Raw genomic sequence first — 19,881 nt, 5'->3', positions numbered from 1 at the left:
GAACAAATGTAGTGAATTTCTAAGATGAGTTCTACCTGTTCATCAGCCGAGCCTGTCAGAACAAATGTAGTGAATTTCTAAGATGAGTTCTACCTGTTCATCAGCCGAGCCTGTCAGAACAAATGTAGTGAATTTCTAAGATGAGTTCTACCTGTTCATCAGCCGAGCCTGTCAGAACAAATGTAGTGAATTTCTAAGATGAGTTCTACCTGTTCACCGGCCGAGCCTGTCAGTACAAATGTAGAGAATACAGGTAGAGGATGTTGGGCCTTGGCTGACCAGCACTCTATGGAAGCTCCCATGGGCAGGCAGAATAGGGGTACCGATTCAGGAAGGGGAAAACTCAGGTAATCTTCTCTAGGATACCGATCCAGGCAGGCTACAAACATAATAGATGTATATCATCACTATCAACATAAAGACGGCACAAATCATAACGAATGAGGAATAATGATAATCTAAAATTTTAATGCAGCTAAATAAAATCCATGCATGTCATCAAAAATATCTTTATATATTTTTATAGTGACAGAACAACTAACTTATAAATAACATTTTACTGCTGACTACAATCTTACCTGGTTGGTATGCCAGCACATCCATCTTAGTCATAGCCTTTTTGTAGCAGATGTAAACATCAGAACCCACCTATACACAAAATCATAAACCACTTTACAACAGCTGTATATCAAGAGTACACACTAACATATAATTTCATGAGGAACAGAAGCCGTATCACAGCGATGCTTCAATATAAGTAAAATTAAAGGCATTTTGTTAAATTGAAAGTTTCCATATAGCATAAGATAAAACAGGAGTTTGAATTCATAGACAATAACGTTATTTTCAGTATGATTAGTCTCACTTTTTTGTCATTTTGGTGGGTAAATATATGATGTTACAAATATTGAAGGTTGGAATTAACAGTACTCAAATGATGCTAACCAACTCAGAACCCTTTTCAGAAGTTGGTTGTAAAGATATAAAAGAACAATAGCAAAAAATTACAAGTAATCATGAAAAGTTAAATGGACGCAAAATAAAGATGACCTCATGTCCTTATCACTTTAACTGATAAGACAAATCACACACCAAAGTAAGTTTGCCTTTTTTGGCCAGAAAGACATACAGTGAAGAATATTACTGTAAATATCAACTGGTAGGGGAGGGTTAGACTTTCATGGTAAAGTATCAAACTCTCCTGAGGACTTAAATGAAGTAAAATCCATTCATAGTTGCATTTTTATAACCGCCATGTAAGTAATTGAATATTATTTTTCTATTGATACCCCTAAATAGAACCTAGCATCCAGGTTGATGTTTACAGAAACATGTCACCTTAACCAAACAAACAGAAAAGGGAATCGTATGGTATTCTGGACCCCTGTACAACAGAAAAGGGAATCGTATGGTATTCTGGACCCCTGTACAACAGAAAAGGGAATTGTATGGTATTCTGGACCCCTGTACAACAGAAAAGGGAATTGTATGGTATTTTGTACCCGTGTACAACAGAAAAGGGAATTGTATGGTATTCTGGACCCCTGTACAACAGAAAAGGGAATTGTATGGTATTCTGGACCCCTGTGCAACAGAAAAGGGAATTGTATGGTTTTCTGGACCCATGTACAACAGAAAAAGGGAATTGTATGGTATTCTGGACCCGTGTACAACAGAAAAGGGAATTGTATGGTATTCTGGACCCCTGTACAACAGAAAAGGGAATTGTATGGTATTCTGGACCCGTGTACAACAGAAAAGGGAATTGTATGGTATTCTGGACCCCTGTACAACAGAAAAGGGAATTGTATGGTATTCTGGACCCGTGTACAACAGAAAAGGAAATTGTATGGTATTCTGGACCCCTGTACAACAGAAAAGGGAATTGTATGGTATTCTGGACCCCTGTACAACAGAAAAGGGAATTGTATGGTATTCTGGACCCGTGTACAACAGAAAAAGGTAATTGTATGGTGTTCTGGACCCCTGTACAACAGAAAAGGGAATTGTATGGTATTCTGGACCCCTGTACAACAGAAAAAGGTAATTGTATGGTATTCTGGACCCCTGTACAACAGAAAAGGGAATTGTATGGTATTTTGTACCCCTGTACAACAGAAAAGGGAATTGTATGGTATTCTGGACCCCTGTACAACAGAAAAGGGAATTGTATGGTATTCTGGACCCCTGTACAACAGAAAAGGGAATTGTATGGTATTCTGGACCCCTGTACAACAGAAAAGGGAATTGTATGGTATTCTGGACCCGTGTACAACAGAAAAGGAAATTGTATGGTATTCTGGACCCATGTACAACAGAAAAGGAAATTGTATGGTATTTTGTACCCCTGTACAACAGAAAAGGAAATTGTATGGTATTCTGAACCTGTGTACTTACCATTCCTCTGTTCAAATTCTTCTCTATTCTGTGGTAAGCATGAGGTGGGATCTCACCCTGCAGAAAAAAATCAACTATTCATTCAACCAAACTTCAGACATCTTTTGATACATCAAAAGGTATGTGACGATACAATGAGGCATCACGATACAGGGTTCACAATATGATACGTATCGCAATATTTTGAAGGTAATGTTGTTAGTGCAAGTTTGGTAGGCCTACTCACACTTGATTTACAGTAGCTAGGCATATCACTTCAAATGGTGTGGTGTCGTTGTAAATGTGCTTTTAGGTTACGTTGCAATTGGTTGTATTTCTGGAATATTTTGGCTTTTGCTTACACTCATTACAAATGATGTGAGTTTAAAAAATTATCCATTTCCCATGTTCTGTTACTAGATTTAGACAGAAACTTGAAATAAGACCAGCAAGAGGTCTTATAGGCCACAGGAGCTGACACATGTTCGGCTGACGTTGACCAAGGGAGATAATCCAATTTTCCATTTTTATTTTTAGGTACTGCGATACAAATAAATTGCACATGATGCATCGATGCACCACCAAGTAATGCAATACATTGATGCATCGGTGAATTGTTAAACCTCTAAAATTTATGTCGAGGTGTATTCCTTGCAGTATCAAACTGTACATTAAGTCAGACAGGATGAATTTGAAAACAATTAATGTAACACTTGAGAAAAGGACTAAACACATAATTTGAACCCATTTTTTCAAATACAACCGCTTGATTTTCAAAATAAAGTTGGAAAGTCTTTGATAATTTTGTTACTGATGTAGTACTGCATGTCATTTATTTCATATTGTATTCGCCGTCAGCGCCCCTATCCTGAAAGCGTCCCTCCATTTTACTGAAGAAGAGTTGAAGTTGTATAATTATAAATGTTTCCATCTGAAGCCTTTAACACTGTTTAACATCATGTGATGCCTCTAACATCAGTGTTGTATCCCATATTACATGAACTTGTGAGTCTTTTACATGGGAACCATGACATAATAATTCATCTCATAGGATAAAAGGCATATGCATGTTTACTGGAAAAAGATTTAGGTACTAAGAGTACTGAAGTTTTTTAAATATGGCTGACTTTTTCATCCACAACTTACATTTTGGTTCATTAATAAGTGTCCCCTTTGTTATAATTACTTAAGCACCCTGGGTGTTAATTACAGTGAATACGGTAGGTACAACCTTTTTAAGTATTTACCGAGAGTTACCTACCTTGTTTGTAAGTATAATACATATGTCGACCACGGCCAGCGTGTCACTAGCGGCAGTCTCCTTAGCCCTACGGTATGTGATATAGGTACGACCATTACTACTGTTGTTTACATTGGCTGGACTCCCAAATGGTGTGGTGTGTACTACCTCACATTCTGACATCAGTCGTTCCTTCCCCTCAAACAGCACCCTATATAATCACACACTTCTAATTACATGTATAATCAATACAACATTTTAAAGAGACTGTCACTGTCCCGGGGTATTCATTCATTTTTTTGATTTAACTAGTAAAAGTGATTGACAGCAAACAAATATGTGATAACATATTTATATATTTTTTTCAATTTAACTGAAAAAGAAAGTCCAAAAGATCACTGTGCCAACTTTGGAACTGCGCCCACTGTGAGTGTGAGTGCACTCTACACTAACTCAGTGATGTTTCTCCATCATTTCTTTCCTTTACATTAAGATTCTGGTTACCTGATCTTAGAAGAAATTCTGAGATAAACATTGATAACAAACCATAATCTTGTCATTTTTTTTTTAGAAATCACCAAATCATATTGTCACATTGCCGTTACCTAATTCATTTGCAGAGCTATACACATTAAATAAAATTGCTGCATTTCATTTTGTGATTAGCTTCAAAATATCAATATGCATACAGTTATTGGAGACTGCAACTTACGTCTTGCATGACATGTGTGTGTGTGCTTACCCAACATCTGTAAGTGGTGTTTTATCTCTGCTCCTACGATAACACAGATACATCTCTGCACAGCGTAAGCTGCCATGGTTGAGATCTGCTGGGAAGCCATCAGTTGTTCTCTCTAGACAGGTAAATCCCTTGGGCACCTTTTCTCCTAGTGTCTTATTGATGACGCCGATATCTGTGATCGGGTCCTGTTTATAAGTCGGTTTAATGACAGCCTCGTTAGCGTACTCCTCTAAAGGTAATGGGTTATCTGGTAACCCAGCCACGATAAAGTAGTCTGCCACTCTACGCTCCTCCATTTTGTCTGTGTGAAATATAAATAACACTAGTACTAGCCATATGTATGGCAGTGCTGTTTCATTGTCAGTCACAGTTTAACTTTACAATTATTGTATTATTTCAGGTAAATCTGCATGTATGGATCTATATACAGTTTAACTAAATATATCGGTAACAGAGTTAGGTGTTAAACTAATTAAGTATTGCTGTTATTTATTTGTGTATTTAAGTATTGATGTCACTATTTTTTAATTTTATCAGGGTATGAAAAAAGAATTGTTTACAAACTCTTGTGAGATACCCCGATAAAATTAAAAAATAGTGACATCAATACTTATAATTAATTTTATACTCTATTTGATAAAATGAAGTATGTTTAAATGTAACATTATAGTGGTTTTTCAAGGGATTCTTTTTTCCGAATCAATACGCAACGTCAATGTCTCTATTGTGATGTCACGATAACGTCTGGGTTTTGCGCCATTCTCAGATTTTTTTTCATAGTGGTATGCAAAAAAAAAATTGGCCAATCAGAAAGTCAGATTTGGTATGAAAACAAAGAAAAATTAATTATACATGTATATCCAAAATTTTATTTAATGTATATTGACTTGATAAAGTGATAAGTCTTGGTGGGTATTTTTTCAGGTGACCTTAAGTTGTGAAGCCAGATTTAAACTCATCCAAATATAGCTATGTTAAATTATATTGCTAATTGCCAGATCCAGAATTCAAGGATTAAGTTTTGGGTTATATATATGTATGTTTGGTTTTTTTCAGCTGATCTGATCTCAATGATAATTAGAAGATATTTATGTATGTAACTTATGGTAAAAATAACCCAATTTTCAATTAAAATGAAAATGATTAATGAATTCAAACTTAGATCATTTTTTAAAAAGATATTCCCTAATTTCAGACATAGGTAGGATTTAAAATATAAATTGTTATCATTAATCATTTAGATTTATCTATATATGTCCTATGTTATATTCTACTATATAATGGCCATATGTATACAAATTTAGCATTAATTCTGCTCCATTCACTATAATTGATATACATGAACAATAATAGTGACATCAGTTCCACATTTTTTGCTGTCACCTTGAGCTGTTATTTTGAGACATTTTTTTCCTCACATAATTCAATAATTATATTACTGGCAGCACACTATGGCTTGCCTAGGACTTACCTCTAATTTTCTGTAGCTATGCTGATAATGTATGGTGGCACAGTCATATTCAATCCAATAAAATATCAAACAAATTAAATATTCTGGGTAGTGTTCTCACATCCTGAATGACAGCTATAGCATGCCAGGTAAAATATTGTCAGCCAACAGACGACACTGTTCTCAAGTGTAGTTTTATCATCTTGTCGTTTTGAGGTAAAATACCTAGAATTCTTTGCGTTCTCTTCGTCCTAAAAATGAAATGTTTTACTTATCAGTTCATGTGTATGCTTTTAAAAAAATATATTTATTAATGAGACACATATTTTGACCCTATGGTAGGAATTCCTAACTGAACCAAACCCTAAAACTTATGACTAACACTCTCATTACATTAAGTCAGACCATTATTAACTCAATTTTATATTTGCAATCATGACTTGAAATTATAACTTCACAATCAACATTAATTTCACTGTTTCAGCTAGCTTGACCATTAATTTAGTAATATGGCTTTAATTTTTTAAAATTTGCAACAAGTTCATGTTAACACCAGGTATATGTTCGCTTTTTGATACTTATGTGAACATATTACATCTTTTGTGACTGTTTTTGATTATTAAAATAATCAGATTGTCAAGAGTTATATTTTTGGAAATTCCCTGGCCATTAAGGTATCGAACTAAAAATTTCATTTACCGTACTACCGAAAAAATGTAAACAGAAATGCATCTCTTACTTAAGCTTATGTAAATATTTTTTTTCTTTTAACATTTTATACCGAAATCTCTGTCATTTTCCTGTTTGTTTGAATGAGAGCAGCACTTTTATCAGAAACGATTCAATACTGCCTGAACAACTATATAAGTTAACTATATGGGAAAAATAATATAATGTTAATTAAATCATGATAACAGGATTATCATCCCAAGCATAGCTCAATTTCCTTTCTGAAGAAAATAAACTAATAAGGGTGCAGCCCTTCGCGCCAAAGTGCATGAAATGCGAAGCACTTTTTAGGTTACACGTACATGAAAATATAAGAAAAAACCCAATTTTCAAAATCCAATCCTACACACACTGACAGCTTCAGTTTGTGGCTGCCATTTTTTATACCTATGGGGAAGTGAATCATGGGTAATCACCAGGGATATGATGCTTTGATGTAAGCTCAATATATAATTGAGCCGTTCAAACGCTCTTATATGATCTGACAAACGTAAATCTTAACAGAGACAATCTAAGTGCTATCGCTCTTTATTTAAAGCGGTCAAGTGATTTACACAACCTTCCAATATAATCAGCTGACCAAAAACTTAATATCCATTAAATAAATTTTTTATCTTCCATCTCAAATGGGGTTTTGGGGACAGGGGACGTTTGAATATATGATTAAAAAATAAACAGAAAAATTGGCTCTGATATTTCCATAAAATCGCACTTTTTAACATTGCATAATTAATAATTACTGAAAAATCTGGCTGCACCCTTTAAGGCCTTGCTTTCAGCCATATTATGACTTAATCATCAAAATGTTTTTTTAGGGGGAAAATTCAAGACATGGATGGAAATATAAATCTGATGCACTGTGACATTCAAATGACACCTTTTCCTTTTAAAAAATACACTTTATTTGTATCCCTATATACGCCTGTCAAATCAATAAAGACGATCGGACCCTTGGAAGGAAACCAGGATCTGCATCAGAATCTGCCCACGTCATTATAGATTTTCACGATCTTTGTCAATTTTGTTTTGCTACTGGGATGTGCGTCATAACTTAGAACTAGGACCACAGTAAATGAGAAATAATAGTTAACGCACAGAAATGCACCGTGGAGTTAGCATAAGAGTTTCTCTGGTCACAGGTACCTAGCTTTGTGAGACACATAGTTTCATCGAGCACGAGACACGATCATGTGTTTATTACAGATTGAGCGAATGACTGGAGTGTGAACGATCAGGCATGTCAACAATACCTGCTAAGTCAGTGTTATTAGCGCCCATACAGGGCTGAGCATATTGTAAATGACAACATTGCTAAATAAGAATATATATCATTACAAATTGCGTTCTTTCATATCGAGATGGATGTTGCAAAACTGGCATGGCTTATACTTACAAATATTTACAAGGTTTGTCATGCACGTATGTCCGCCATGTTGAATTAATATTCTTACGCGTAAATAGTCCATTAGTGACATTTAAATATCGCCTCCATTTTCCTAAAATACTGTGTAATGCTCACTGAATTTACCGAAACAAGTATATTCAGATTTTTATACTTATTGTTGATATAATGATATACACGTTAGAGTTCAAACTTATACCGCCAATGTAAACAAGTACTATATTTTTTTCAATCTAACGCGGAATGTTTAAGGCAGGTGGCAGGAGGGAGTTGTCTTAGTTGACACCTCCCTGCTTCATCAGCCCGGCCGTTCAGGAAACAGACAAGGTCCTTTGCAAAATGATTAATCAGAACCCATGCAAATTTGAAATAGGCAGAAGTCATTTATCAGCTATTTTTCCCAATGTTGCGTGGAAGGTTTTTCCTAAATCCATGGGAATAATTAAAAAAAATCTATATCTTTGGACCTAACGTTATTTAAAACTACAATCAAGGAAATATTGAAATAGTAATATAATTACTCTTATTTTTCTGAACATGTTAATACAATTTTTGTAATAATACTATTTAAATCTCTGATAATGCCAAAGGGGAGAACACGTTACATTCATAACCCTAATGTTTTTCCATCAGGGTATGAAGGAAGGGGGACAACTCTTACACAAATGACGAATTAAAACGATTAAGTAGATCTAAGGCTGGCACCATGACCATTTTCTCTCTCGATTTAGATAATATGTTTGAAAATTTCCATTTCACGTATGTACATGAAGACCGTTTTAGTTTCTAATACGGTATATTGTACATGAACACTTTATATATTTTTTGACATTCGCCGATTGAGTTTGGAACAGGAGTAGATAAATCACAGATTTAGGACGCGCGCGCAAAAAAAAAAAAAAAAAAAAAAAAATACTAAAAATTAATTCCAATACATCTTCGAAAAAAAGTTTGGGAAATAATTGGTAAAATGTGAAAAGAAAAACAACACCATCCTCCAACCTCACAAACAAAAATAAAATATTTTCTTCAACATCCGAAATAGCTGACGCCTTTGCTAAAAATTCATCCGTCAAAAATCATTCAAATTTTTTTCAAAAAATTAAAAAAGAGAAGGAAAAGAGACATCTAAATTTTAAATCCTCCAATACTGATAGTTACAATAGGCTTTTCGAGATTCCAGAATTGCTCGAGTCCCTTGAGAAATCAAAGGACTCTGGGCAGCTGGACCAGACGAAATTCCATATATGTTTTTAAAACAATTACCAGACTCTTCACTAAAATGTCTTTTAACTATATTTAACCAAGTTTACTCTTCTGGCAAAATTCCAGAGTCTTGGAAGGAATCTACTATTATACCCCTTCCGAAGCCCGGGCAGGATGCTACTGATGCCAATAACTATCGTCCTATTTCATTGACGAGTTGCATTTGTAAAACTCTAGAACGTGTGATAAATACTAGATTAGTTTGGTTCCTGGAATCAAACAATGTTTTAAGTCCTTTGCAAAGCGGCTTTAGAAACCGCAGGGGAACGGTAGACCACTTAGTTAGAGGAGAAACATTTATTCGAGAAGCCTTTGCCAAGAAAGAACATCTTGTGGCCGTTTTCAACTTGGCAATATGGAATCATGAACGATCTCCATGATATCGGTATACGTGGTAATTTGCCAAAGTTTATTTCAAATTTTATATCTGACAGGCATTTCAAAGTTCGAACGGGTTCAACTTTTTCAGAAACAGAAACACAGGAGATGGGTGTCCCTCAGGGTGGTATTCTGTCTTTTACACTTTTTGGATTAAAAATTAACAGCATAACCAAATATCTTGGCCAATCTACGGAAGGGTCTCTATTTGTGGAAGATTTCTTGATCTGTTACAGATAAAAAAACATGCACACTATAGAACGACAACTTTAACAATGTTTAGGCAAATTACAAAATTGGGCTGACAAAAATGGTTTTAGATTTTCAATATCAAAAACTGTCTGTATGCGCTGTCAAAAACGAAAACCACACAATGATCCTGATCTCACGCTAAATGGAATTAAAATTCCAGTAGTCGAACAAACTGAATTTCTTGGACAAATATTTGATACGAAACTATCCTGTGTTCCACATATCAAACTCCATCTGAAGGATAAATGCTCGAAGGCGCTGAACATTCTACGAGTTCTCTCCCATTCTGATTGGGGTGCAGACCGTGAAATGCTTTTTGGATCAAAACTTGACTACGGCTCGATTGTCTATGGATCGGCTCGCAGCTGTCAATTCATTTTCAATTGTCAATTTATTTTATTCCGTGGACCTTACGGTCCATAAGTACAAATTACATCATGTGAAATATACAATTGATATAACAAATGAGATGGAGAGTGATTTATATAATAGATAATAAATTTCCAGCCAAATGTCTCAACTTTTTAACTTTTCTGACCTTTTCTTAAAAGCAAAATGAATAAATTTACCAGTATTTTGTAATTCTTTAACGTTGTTAACACTTAATAATTTAACTAATTTAAAAACACTTGGTCTTCTGTAATAATATTTCTTAATATACTTTTGACGTAAATCAACATAAAATGGAAATTGTAATAGAAAGTGATATTCATCTTCAAGTTCATTTAAATCACAACATGTACACAATCTATCCTCTCGTGGGATATTTTGTTTTCTACCCTTTTCAATATTCAAATTGTGTGCCGAAATTCTTATTTTGGTTAAACATTTTTTATATACAGTGTCAATAGGCTTTCTTAAAAATAAAATTGTAAACAAAAATTATCATTTAAATGTTGATACAGTATACTTCGTGTTGTATTACTTATATTGTTGATAACCTCTTGTCTGTATACCTCATTAATTCTATTTTCAATAATATTAAATGTATAACAGTCAACGTATCTATCATTCCAGAGGTATGCTTATCCAATTTTTGCTAGTTAATTTTTAATGTTGATGGACCACTCATCATTAGTTTCAATTCTAGTATCTAAACATTCTTTTAAAATACAGTTGGAAGTACCTTTTAGTTTTATCCAATACTTCAAAATTTTGATTTTTCTGGTTATATACAAAGGCAACCTTCCTAGTTCTAAATAGACAAAATCATTACAAGTTGTTTTATTTACTCCAAGAACATTTTTGCAAAAGTTAGTGTGCACCTTTTCTACACCAGGAGCTTTATGATGTCCCCAAATTTCACTTGCATATCCCAGTATACTATTAATATATGTATCAAAAATAGAACACTGAGTCGAAATATTAAATGCATGATTTTTCAACTTACTACATATGGAAAAATAAGCTTTTCTTCCTTGATTTGCAACATGAATTTGCGTTTTCTTAAATTTACCATTGTAATTAAATAACATACCAAGATAATTGAATTCGTCGACTACATCAATGTTAACATTATTGTAAGTCCAATATTCATTTTCCCTCTGTCTACCCCCGTTTCTGAAAATCATTATTTTTGTCTTATCAACATTAAGAGTCAACTTACAATCGTTATTATATTTATATAACGTATCAATCATTTCTTGCAGAGATTTGGGCGACTCAGCGAGTAGAACTGTATCATCTGCATACATAATCAAAAACAAGTTAATCAAACCAATTTCTACTGATGGACAGTTCTCTCTTATAAAACACATTTCACAATCATTGACATATAAACTGTACAAAATCGGTGACAATATTTCGCCTTGGAATAGACCGATCGTGTTTCTGTAATATTCAGACAGAAATCCATTATATTTGATACAAGATTTCACATTTTGGTAAAGTGATTGAATGATTTTTAGCATGTTTCCATCGATTCCCTGATTTATAAGTTTAGTCCACAAAATACTTCTATCAATTAGATCAAATGCTTTCTTATAATCTATAAAGCAGCAATATATTTTTTTTTTTTTTAACTTTTTAAGGTTTTGTTTATCAATGTTTGCAAAACAAAAATTGCATCAATTGTAGAACATCCAGGCTTAAAACCAAATTGGGCATCTGTTATTACATTATACTTCTGATCCCATTTCATCAGTCTTTTGTTAAGTATCGATGTAATACATACAACTACACTAATGTCAGCCCCCTATAATTATTTGGGTCATTGATATCACCTTTTTTTGTAAATTGGTACTACACAACCTTTTGACCATGACTCTGGAAAAAACCCAGACTTGAATATATTATTGAAAACATTAGTAATCACACAGAAGTAGTTCATTCGAACAGTCTATAAAAACCTCATTCAAAATGTTATCTTCGCTACAGTTTTTGCCCCTTTTCAGATTTTGTATGGCAGCTAACACTTCATAGGTGCTTATCTGCATGTCTAATTCTTCAAAAATAGGCTCTCCGTTACTCGAAATGTAGGCATTGTCAAACTCCTTATTATTCAAGTTTTTTGAAGTGGGTATAAAAATCATCAATCTTTAAATCCGACTGCGATACTTTAGCTTTTTGTTTCGAGAAATATTTAAAGAATTGTTTCGGATTATTTTTTCGAATCAGATCTAACATATCCCCTTCATGTCTCTTGTATTGTCTTTTCAATTTATTTTCATATCTTTTGTATTCTGTTTTTTTGTCAATAAGTATACGATGATTAACTTCTGACTTAACTATATTAAAATTTGTCAATGCCTTTTTATAGTCAGCATACTTTTTCTTACATTCATTTATAAACCATGGTTTATCATCACACCTTTGAGCTCTAATTGGCTCAGACATATTACACTTGGAATACGCTTTACGAACTTCACAATAAGGTAAAACACAAGCATCAATAATTTGACAAAAATCATCAATTACACCATTTACATCTATTTGGGAACTAACTATTCTGTTACTTATATTCATCAAATTACTTGAATTATCACTCCGGTTTTTTTCGAATGATGTTAATATTTTCATTTTTCCATTTAACAGACTCACACTCAGCTCTTTCCTTACTTCTAGATCGTGTATTTGTAGACAAAGCTTCATGTTTATAATTCAAACGTATTCTAAAATGATTGGTGCATGATCTGAAATCGTTAAAAAATTTCCAGACTTAAACATGCTAATATCATTAAAGTTTTCAATAGATGTCAATAAATAATCAATAGTACTTTTCCCATTTTTACTGTGTAAGAAATGAAAAACTTCCTTCTCTGTCACCTTCGTGACGTCCATGACAATACGTAAATCCACTAGCTTTACACAACGATATAATGTCCTTCTACCAAATGAGTTCACACAGTGGGACCCTGATAATCAATTTCGTACCCAGTAAACGTATCATTAATCTAGTTTTCGGTATGTCTGCCAGAATTATGTTTTACACAACGAGTTACTCCCCTTGAAATCGATGAAACAGGCTCTACCAAGGTAATGCAATAATTCGTTTGAATTGTTTGTGTTTAGGTGTATTCTCATAACTAAACATTGATCGTTAAGAATATAAATACAACTCTAATGTTCTTTTCAAAAATACGAAACTTAAAGCATAGTTAATTTATATGCTATGTATGCATATAGCTACGTATCCAACTCTTGTCTGTCGTTTGGCAAATTGCCTAACCAATGATCAATGTCATCTACGTTCTTGGCATAAAAAAACTATGATAACAATATTTGTGAACACTTTAAGAACTCATATAATTGTTATTTTGGATAATGTGTGTTTTTAATGACAATCTCTACAGTCTTTGCTTTCTGACTTACAGACGTATGTAACACCACGCGCCCGTACACGTCTAACTTCGTGCACACTTGTCACACACCTTTATGGCATGTGCGGGCGCCGTAACCTTTATATCTTATACCACAGGCGATGAATTCGAATAGATTTACATACATTTAAAATTCTTATTAATTTTGTAAGTATTATCTCACTTTATTGTATCTGATAACTCATATCGATATATTCTGCATGCGAAACAATGTAAGGTATCTACAGCATACGTACCCTTTACCCAAGCTCAAACTTCATGCTTAAAAAGCGTGTGGCTCTTAAAATATGGGATATTGCGTATCTCAATCAACACTGAAATTTGATTCCTATAGAAAACCAATGAACCGTTACATGACTGCATGTACCCGTGTGAAAGGTGTTCAGGGTAAACGCCCGTGGCTATGACCCTGGCAGCCGTCGTTATGACAACACACTCAGTGTCAAATGATAATAGTGTTGTATTGTATTTACATCGACTGAATGATGATAGCCTAGAGATTTTCTCGGCACGTTGGCAATTTTCGACAACTCAATGTCCGGATTATTGCGGAATTGCGGGAATTTATTAACGAAAATTACATTCCGTTTCCCAAAATGGAGTTCCGGATTCGGAATACGAATTTCCAGGATCTAGTGAGTATAATTACGTTACGGAGAAATCCGTTCCCTGACATTTCCGTCCGGATTGTGAGTTTTCCGGACTATCGGGCGTCGGATTATCGCGGGTCCACTGTATTCTATCCATATTACTTCTAATAATCTAAGTTTACATCACTGTTGTGTGTTAAAAACTATCTGATTTATCTAGTAGATCATTATTTTGGTATGTCATTCTCAATAAAATCATGTCTAACACCTGTTCTCGAATTAAGATAATTCCAAGCACGTTTTACCGAACCTTCATTATTATATTTGACAAGTGTTTCCTCTAAACTCTGAAACTAGTCAGTATTACTAAGATGTATAGAATACACTATTTTCCGGGGCAAGTAACAAAAATGGAAGTGAATTTGTACAATTTTGTTTGGTGTATTTCAGAACTATTATTGAATCGTTAGTGTTATGTACAACTCTAATGTTATTATATATAAATTATGTTTGTAAAAAATAACTATGCCCCCCTCCCCTTACGCTTTTTCCTAGGAAATGCGAAACTAGAGTAACCAGGGACATTCTATTACATCTTCTTCTGAAAATCCAACTAGTCACTACTGCAAACTATATCGTTTATTTTTAATGGTTTCTAAAATGTTGCTCTCTATTCACTTTTTGCAAAGAACTTTCCCGATATTCCACGAATCACGGATATTGAATCCGTAGAGTCACTCTTCAGCGGCTCCCATTTCTCAGGTTAATTGGCGTTCCATGACTTCGTTGTCCCATTTAGGTTAATGTTGGGGGTGATGTTTCGCTGGATATGGTCCTTTGGCTTCGAATAGACCCATTACCTCGCCTCGAAAGATGATTATCAGTTGTCTAGAGGTTAGGACGATACACCAGCACTGTTGGGAGTAGAGGACCGTCCGGTTCTCTCTTACCAATGTCGTTCATGTAGTATGATCGTTTTCAGGACTGATCAGGTTATATACCTTTTTCTGAAGGTTTTCCTCTTCGGGGAGAACTAGTCCACCTTGCTCATCCATTTCGACGTCGGTTTTCAGTGTTCCTATGCAGATATCCTGAAAGAAGTTGGCCGTCGATAATAAAGTCCATCTCTGACAAGTTTGATCGTGGTGGCCAGCCGCCCCCCCCCCCTATTTATGATGCTTCATAATCGAGATATAGCCTTTTCCGTCCTCACCTCTACAGCGAATGAGAACTGTTTCATTAATTCCGTATCTTTTCCCCTTCAAAAGTTACCCCCCTTCTTTTGACCTCCTCCTTGTCCTCAAAAAAATGACAGGAATCTCACAACAATTTTGGGCGGAATTTGCCCGGTCTGTGAATCTGCCAATGAACATGTGCAAACTCTAAATGTTTATTTTATGCCCAACTCTCGGCCTATAAAAGCCTTTTCTGAAAGGTTTCCTCTTCGGGAGAACTAGTCACCTTGTCATCCTTTCGACGTCGGTTTTCAGTGTTCCATGCAGAATCCTGAAAGGCAGTTGGCCGTCGATATAAAGTCCATCTCTGACAAGTTTGACGTGGTGGCCAGCCGATTTATGATGCTTCATAATCGGATATAGCCTTTTCCTCCTCACCTCTACAGCGTCTGGGAACTGTTCATTAATTCCGTATCTTTTTCCCTTCAAAAGGTACCCCCTTCTTTTGACCTCCTCCTTGTCCTCCAAATGCAGGAATCTCACAACAATAGGGCGGAATTTGCCCGGTCTGTTGAATCTATGAACATTTGCAAACTCTAAATGTTTATTTATGCCCAACTCTCGCCTAAAAAAGTCCCTGACCTTGTCTCCCACTCTTTCCTCTTTTTGTTCCAGAAGGCCTGTTAAGACGAGGTTGTACTTCATTGCCCTGCATTGTTGGTCCTCCATCGTCCTTTGTAAATCAACAGTATCATGTCGTAGGTTCTTAATTTCATCCTCCATAACTGAAGTGTAACTGGTTTGCTCAGTCAATACATCTCTGTATGTTTTCAATTCTATACTGGCTTTAGTAATATTTTTTGCGTCTTGCTCTGTTTTTTCTTTCACTTTGTCATAGAATTCACTTATTGCCTCGGTACTTTTTTCCAATTCTAAGTTCTTTTCTTTTACAGCTTTTACGTCACATTCTAATTGTTTAACCTTCCCTGTCAACTTGCAATTGCCGATGGCTGTTTCTAATGCGTCTATCTTGTTAACTTTATTCTCTATTCTAACCAGTTTTTCATCTATTTGTCCGACTTTTTAAATCAATTGTTGAAGCGAGCTTACAATAGATTCGCTACTTCCATCTAAAACCATACGCGTATTCTCTAGCACCTCCGATGTCGACGTAGACTTAGTACTGGCCATTATATCAATGTATAGAGTTCAGGTAATTAACGTCAGTAGTCCGTGACGAATCGCCGATCGTATAAACTTCAGTAGACCGTGACGAATCGCCGATCCTTACAACATCGAATGAAATTCACCTATAAGTCTATATATAGTAACAGTTTGGATTGTAACATGCCAATATACACACATCTCAAAAAAACACTTTTCAAGTTGACAAAATTCATCAAGGTCACTCCAAAATAATACCAAACAGTTCCGATAACGAATTCACTGGAAATATTGATACTCATCTCGTTACTTCATCGATAATCTCCATCTTTGTCAGAGCAATCTCAAACGTGTCAGTTATCTGGGCGCCACCATGACACCCCAGCTCCTATCTACAGATGCTTGACCATATACAGAATCAGGGACTGCGTCTCGCACTTGGAGCTTTTCGAACAACACCTGTGGAGAGTCTCCATGTGGAAGCTAATGAGCCATCTCTAGACGATCGACAAAAGAAATTATCCTTACAGTATGCTGCTCAACTGAAATCCAACCCAAAAAATCCCGCATTTAACCTTGTATTCAATCCACAACATCAAGAAATATTTACATAAAATCAAATATAAATATAACTTTCGACACCATTGACGAGTACATCGTATAGGATGTACCACCGTGGCTCATTCAAACACCTGATATCAATTTATCACTACACGAGAGGGAAAAATCCAGTGCATTACCAGAAGAATACAAATCCTTCCATTCGGGAGTGCATTAGGGCTTTCCCTGACCATGTTCAGATCTACACTGACGGCTCAAAAGATGGTGATAATGTTGCCGCAGCATGCTGTACATCTAATCACTGCTCCTCTATCCGACTCCCAGATGTTGCCTATCGGTCTGGCGCTTGACCATATCGAAGAACACCACATTGAAAAGACAATCATCTGTTCCGACTCTCTTTCGGTTCTTCAGGCTTTGAAATCAAGAAACCCTAGAAACACATTAATCCAAAATCTTTTGATCCGAACATTTCGATTATCTTCCAAAACTCTAATTACGTATCTCTGGATTGCCAGCTATGTGGGTATAAAGGGGAATAAAAAGGCCGAAAAAGCAGCTAAGACTGCTCTTCGCCTAGCACAAACAGATTTGAAACTACCTTACACCGACATCAAACCTTACATTCAGTCAGCCATTAAACACCATTGGCAACAAAGGTGGTCTACTAAAACAAACAATAAACTGTTTAAAATACAACCTACACTTAATCCTAATCTGTCCAGTCGGAGATACCGCAGAGAGGAAGTTGTTCTCTCTCGACTCCGAATTGGACATCCTCCTACATGCCATGCATGTGAGTCTCCTCTCACAGTGGAGCATGCTTTATTACATAGCATTGATTTTAAACACAAACGAGATAAGTATTATGATGTCACCGACATGTACACTTTGTTCCATGCCGTGAGACATAATCGTATTTCACCTATCTCAAAGAGATCGGCATTTTTAACAAAATTTGAACGTTTTCTCATCTCATCTTATATTCATTTCAACGCAACACTCATCGTTTCGTCAACATTGTGCATGAGTTTTCTCACGTGTTTTAGCCAAAACAATTTTATCCTATGCAACTCCTTTTATTAAATCAACATTTACAATTCTGTTTTAGTTTTTACTTTCCCTTTTCATATCCTGATCTTTTAGATACAGTCCTTGTTTATATCCTAATACTAATGCCTGCTTTGTAGTTTGGCCCTAAATGACCTTAGTTTTCGATGGGCCGTAAAACTCAAACAAATAAACAAACAAATCATTGAATAGGTTTTTTTTTTATTTTTTTTTTCTCTTTCATAATTTTACATATATTTATATAACAGTTATGTTACATATGGTAAATAGGCCTTCCATTTTTTTTATAACACTATGATTTCTGTAATAGAGACTTGCCATATACCGTTCTCTTAAACGTTTCACCATTTCATTACTGCATTGAAACAAATAATGTTATTCGTGTCCAATATCAGTAGAACATATTACAAGGTCTTTTTACTTCAGGAGTCCCAGTCCATCCTCCAAGTTCGGCAGACCGTTCCACACACGAACGGGCTCATCAAGCCTTACCAGTTTTTTCTGACCCTATTTGATACATATGCATATTTTTATGTTTGATTGACTTAATCAATTGACATTTGATGGTTAAAAAGGCCCTTTTGACTTCTTGTTTTCTGTTTCCTATAATAAGTTACTGAAATCTTAAAACTTTTTGTGTTTCGTTATAATAAATTGATCTAAGTAACTTGTATATCTCAATGCAGGCGCATGCATATATTTACATTTACACTGCAGTCTCACTATGTAACCTTATCAAGTGCAGTATGCAGTCATTTAAGCATTGATGTCACCATTTTTTAACTTCATCTGGGTTTGAAAGAAAGTTTGTTTGCAAACTGTGTGAATCCGCGTAGAGGATTCTCACAAAAGTTTGCAAACAAAAATTATTGCATAACCCGATGAAGTTAAAGATGGTTACATCAATGCTTATAATTAGTTGTTTCAGACTACTTGATAAAATAAAACACGTTTAAACGTACGATTCCATTGACTTTCCAATAGATTATTTTTTCTTAATCAATACGCAACACCGACGTCTCTATTGTGACTTCAAGATAACGTGCAGTTTTCGTGCCATTCTCGGAATTTTATTTCAATGGCTGCCAATCATAAAGCTGGATTTAGTATCAAAACAAATAAAATTTTATTATATAGACTATGAATTTCAATCGATTTTTATGACGTCATTATCATTGTGACGTCACAAATGTCGTGTCAGCGATCACGGAAAACGTCTGTTCGAATGGCTGTTCCATCCTTGACGATACCGAACGATTAATTCATTATAAATGCAACTTGTAACTACATGTAAACATAAGCATTGAACGTCTTTCAGTTGGCAATTATAGCCAAAATGAATGCCAACTGGACAGAGGCACATCCAACATGAAACGCTAGCACGTTTCAAGGAATTTGCCTATGTCCAGTTGGCATTCATTTTGGCTATAATTGCCAACTGAAAGACGTTCAATGCTTAAATAATCATATAACAAGGGTCTACGTCATTATCAGCTTGTATTAAAAATGAAATACTCCAGAGTTGAATTCAAAATACATATAATTTTATACACTGATCTCGACTCTGGATTATTTCTTTTTATAAAGGTTATCATTACAAACCCCTGTGCCCTGTTTACATCTCATACTAGTGTCCACTTTAATGCCAGTGTGTTCACCAGTGCAAT

The 19,881-nt window shown here is 35.1% G+C and overlaps 1 protein-coding gene across 2 annotated transcripts in view; it reads right to left on the bottom strand.

Annotated features, from left to right (window-relative positions):
* Positions 1-7,988, bottom strand: part of LOC138333067 (C-myc promoter-binding protein-like) — a 35,408-nt gene extending 27,420 nt beyond the window's left edge. For both annotated transcript variants that reach the window (XM_069281185.1, XM_069281186.1), the window contains exons 1-7: positions 7,931-7,988; positions 5,830-6,059; positions 4,359-4,659; positions 3,638-3,827; positions 2,398-2,454; positions 579-648; positions 210-379 (exon numbers count right to left, since the gene is read on the bottom strand). In XM_069281185.1, the coding sequence (XP_069137286.1) occupies positions 210-379; positions 579-648; positions 2,398-2,454; positions 3,638-3,827; positions 4,359-4,654 (783 nt within the window). In that variant the 5' untranslated portion in view covers positions 4,655-4,659; positions 5,830-6,059; positions 7,931-7,988. The remainder of the gene's footprint in view (positions 1-209; positions 380-578; positions 649-2,397; positions 2,455-3,637; positions 3,828-4,358; positions 4,660-5,829; positions 6,060-7,930) is intronic.
* Between the last annotated feature and the right edge of the window lie 11,893 nt (positions 7,989-19,881).

Source organism: Argopecten irradians, chromosome 10, assembly GCF_041381155.1.
Source record: "Argopecten irradians isolate NY chromosome 10, Ai_NY, whole genome shotgun sequence".
Taxonomy (NCBI): Eukaryota; Metazoa; Mollusca; class Bivalvia; order Pectinida; family Pectinidae; genus Argopecten; species Argopecten irradians.
The sequence above is the reverse complement of the archived record's forward strand: the minus strand, read 5'-3'. Positions and strand labels throughout refer to the sequence as shown.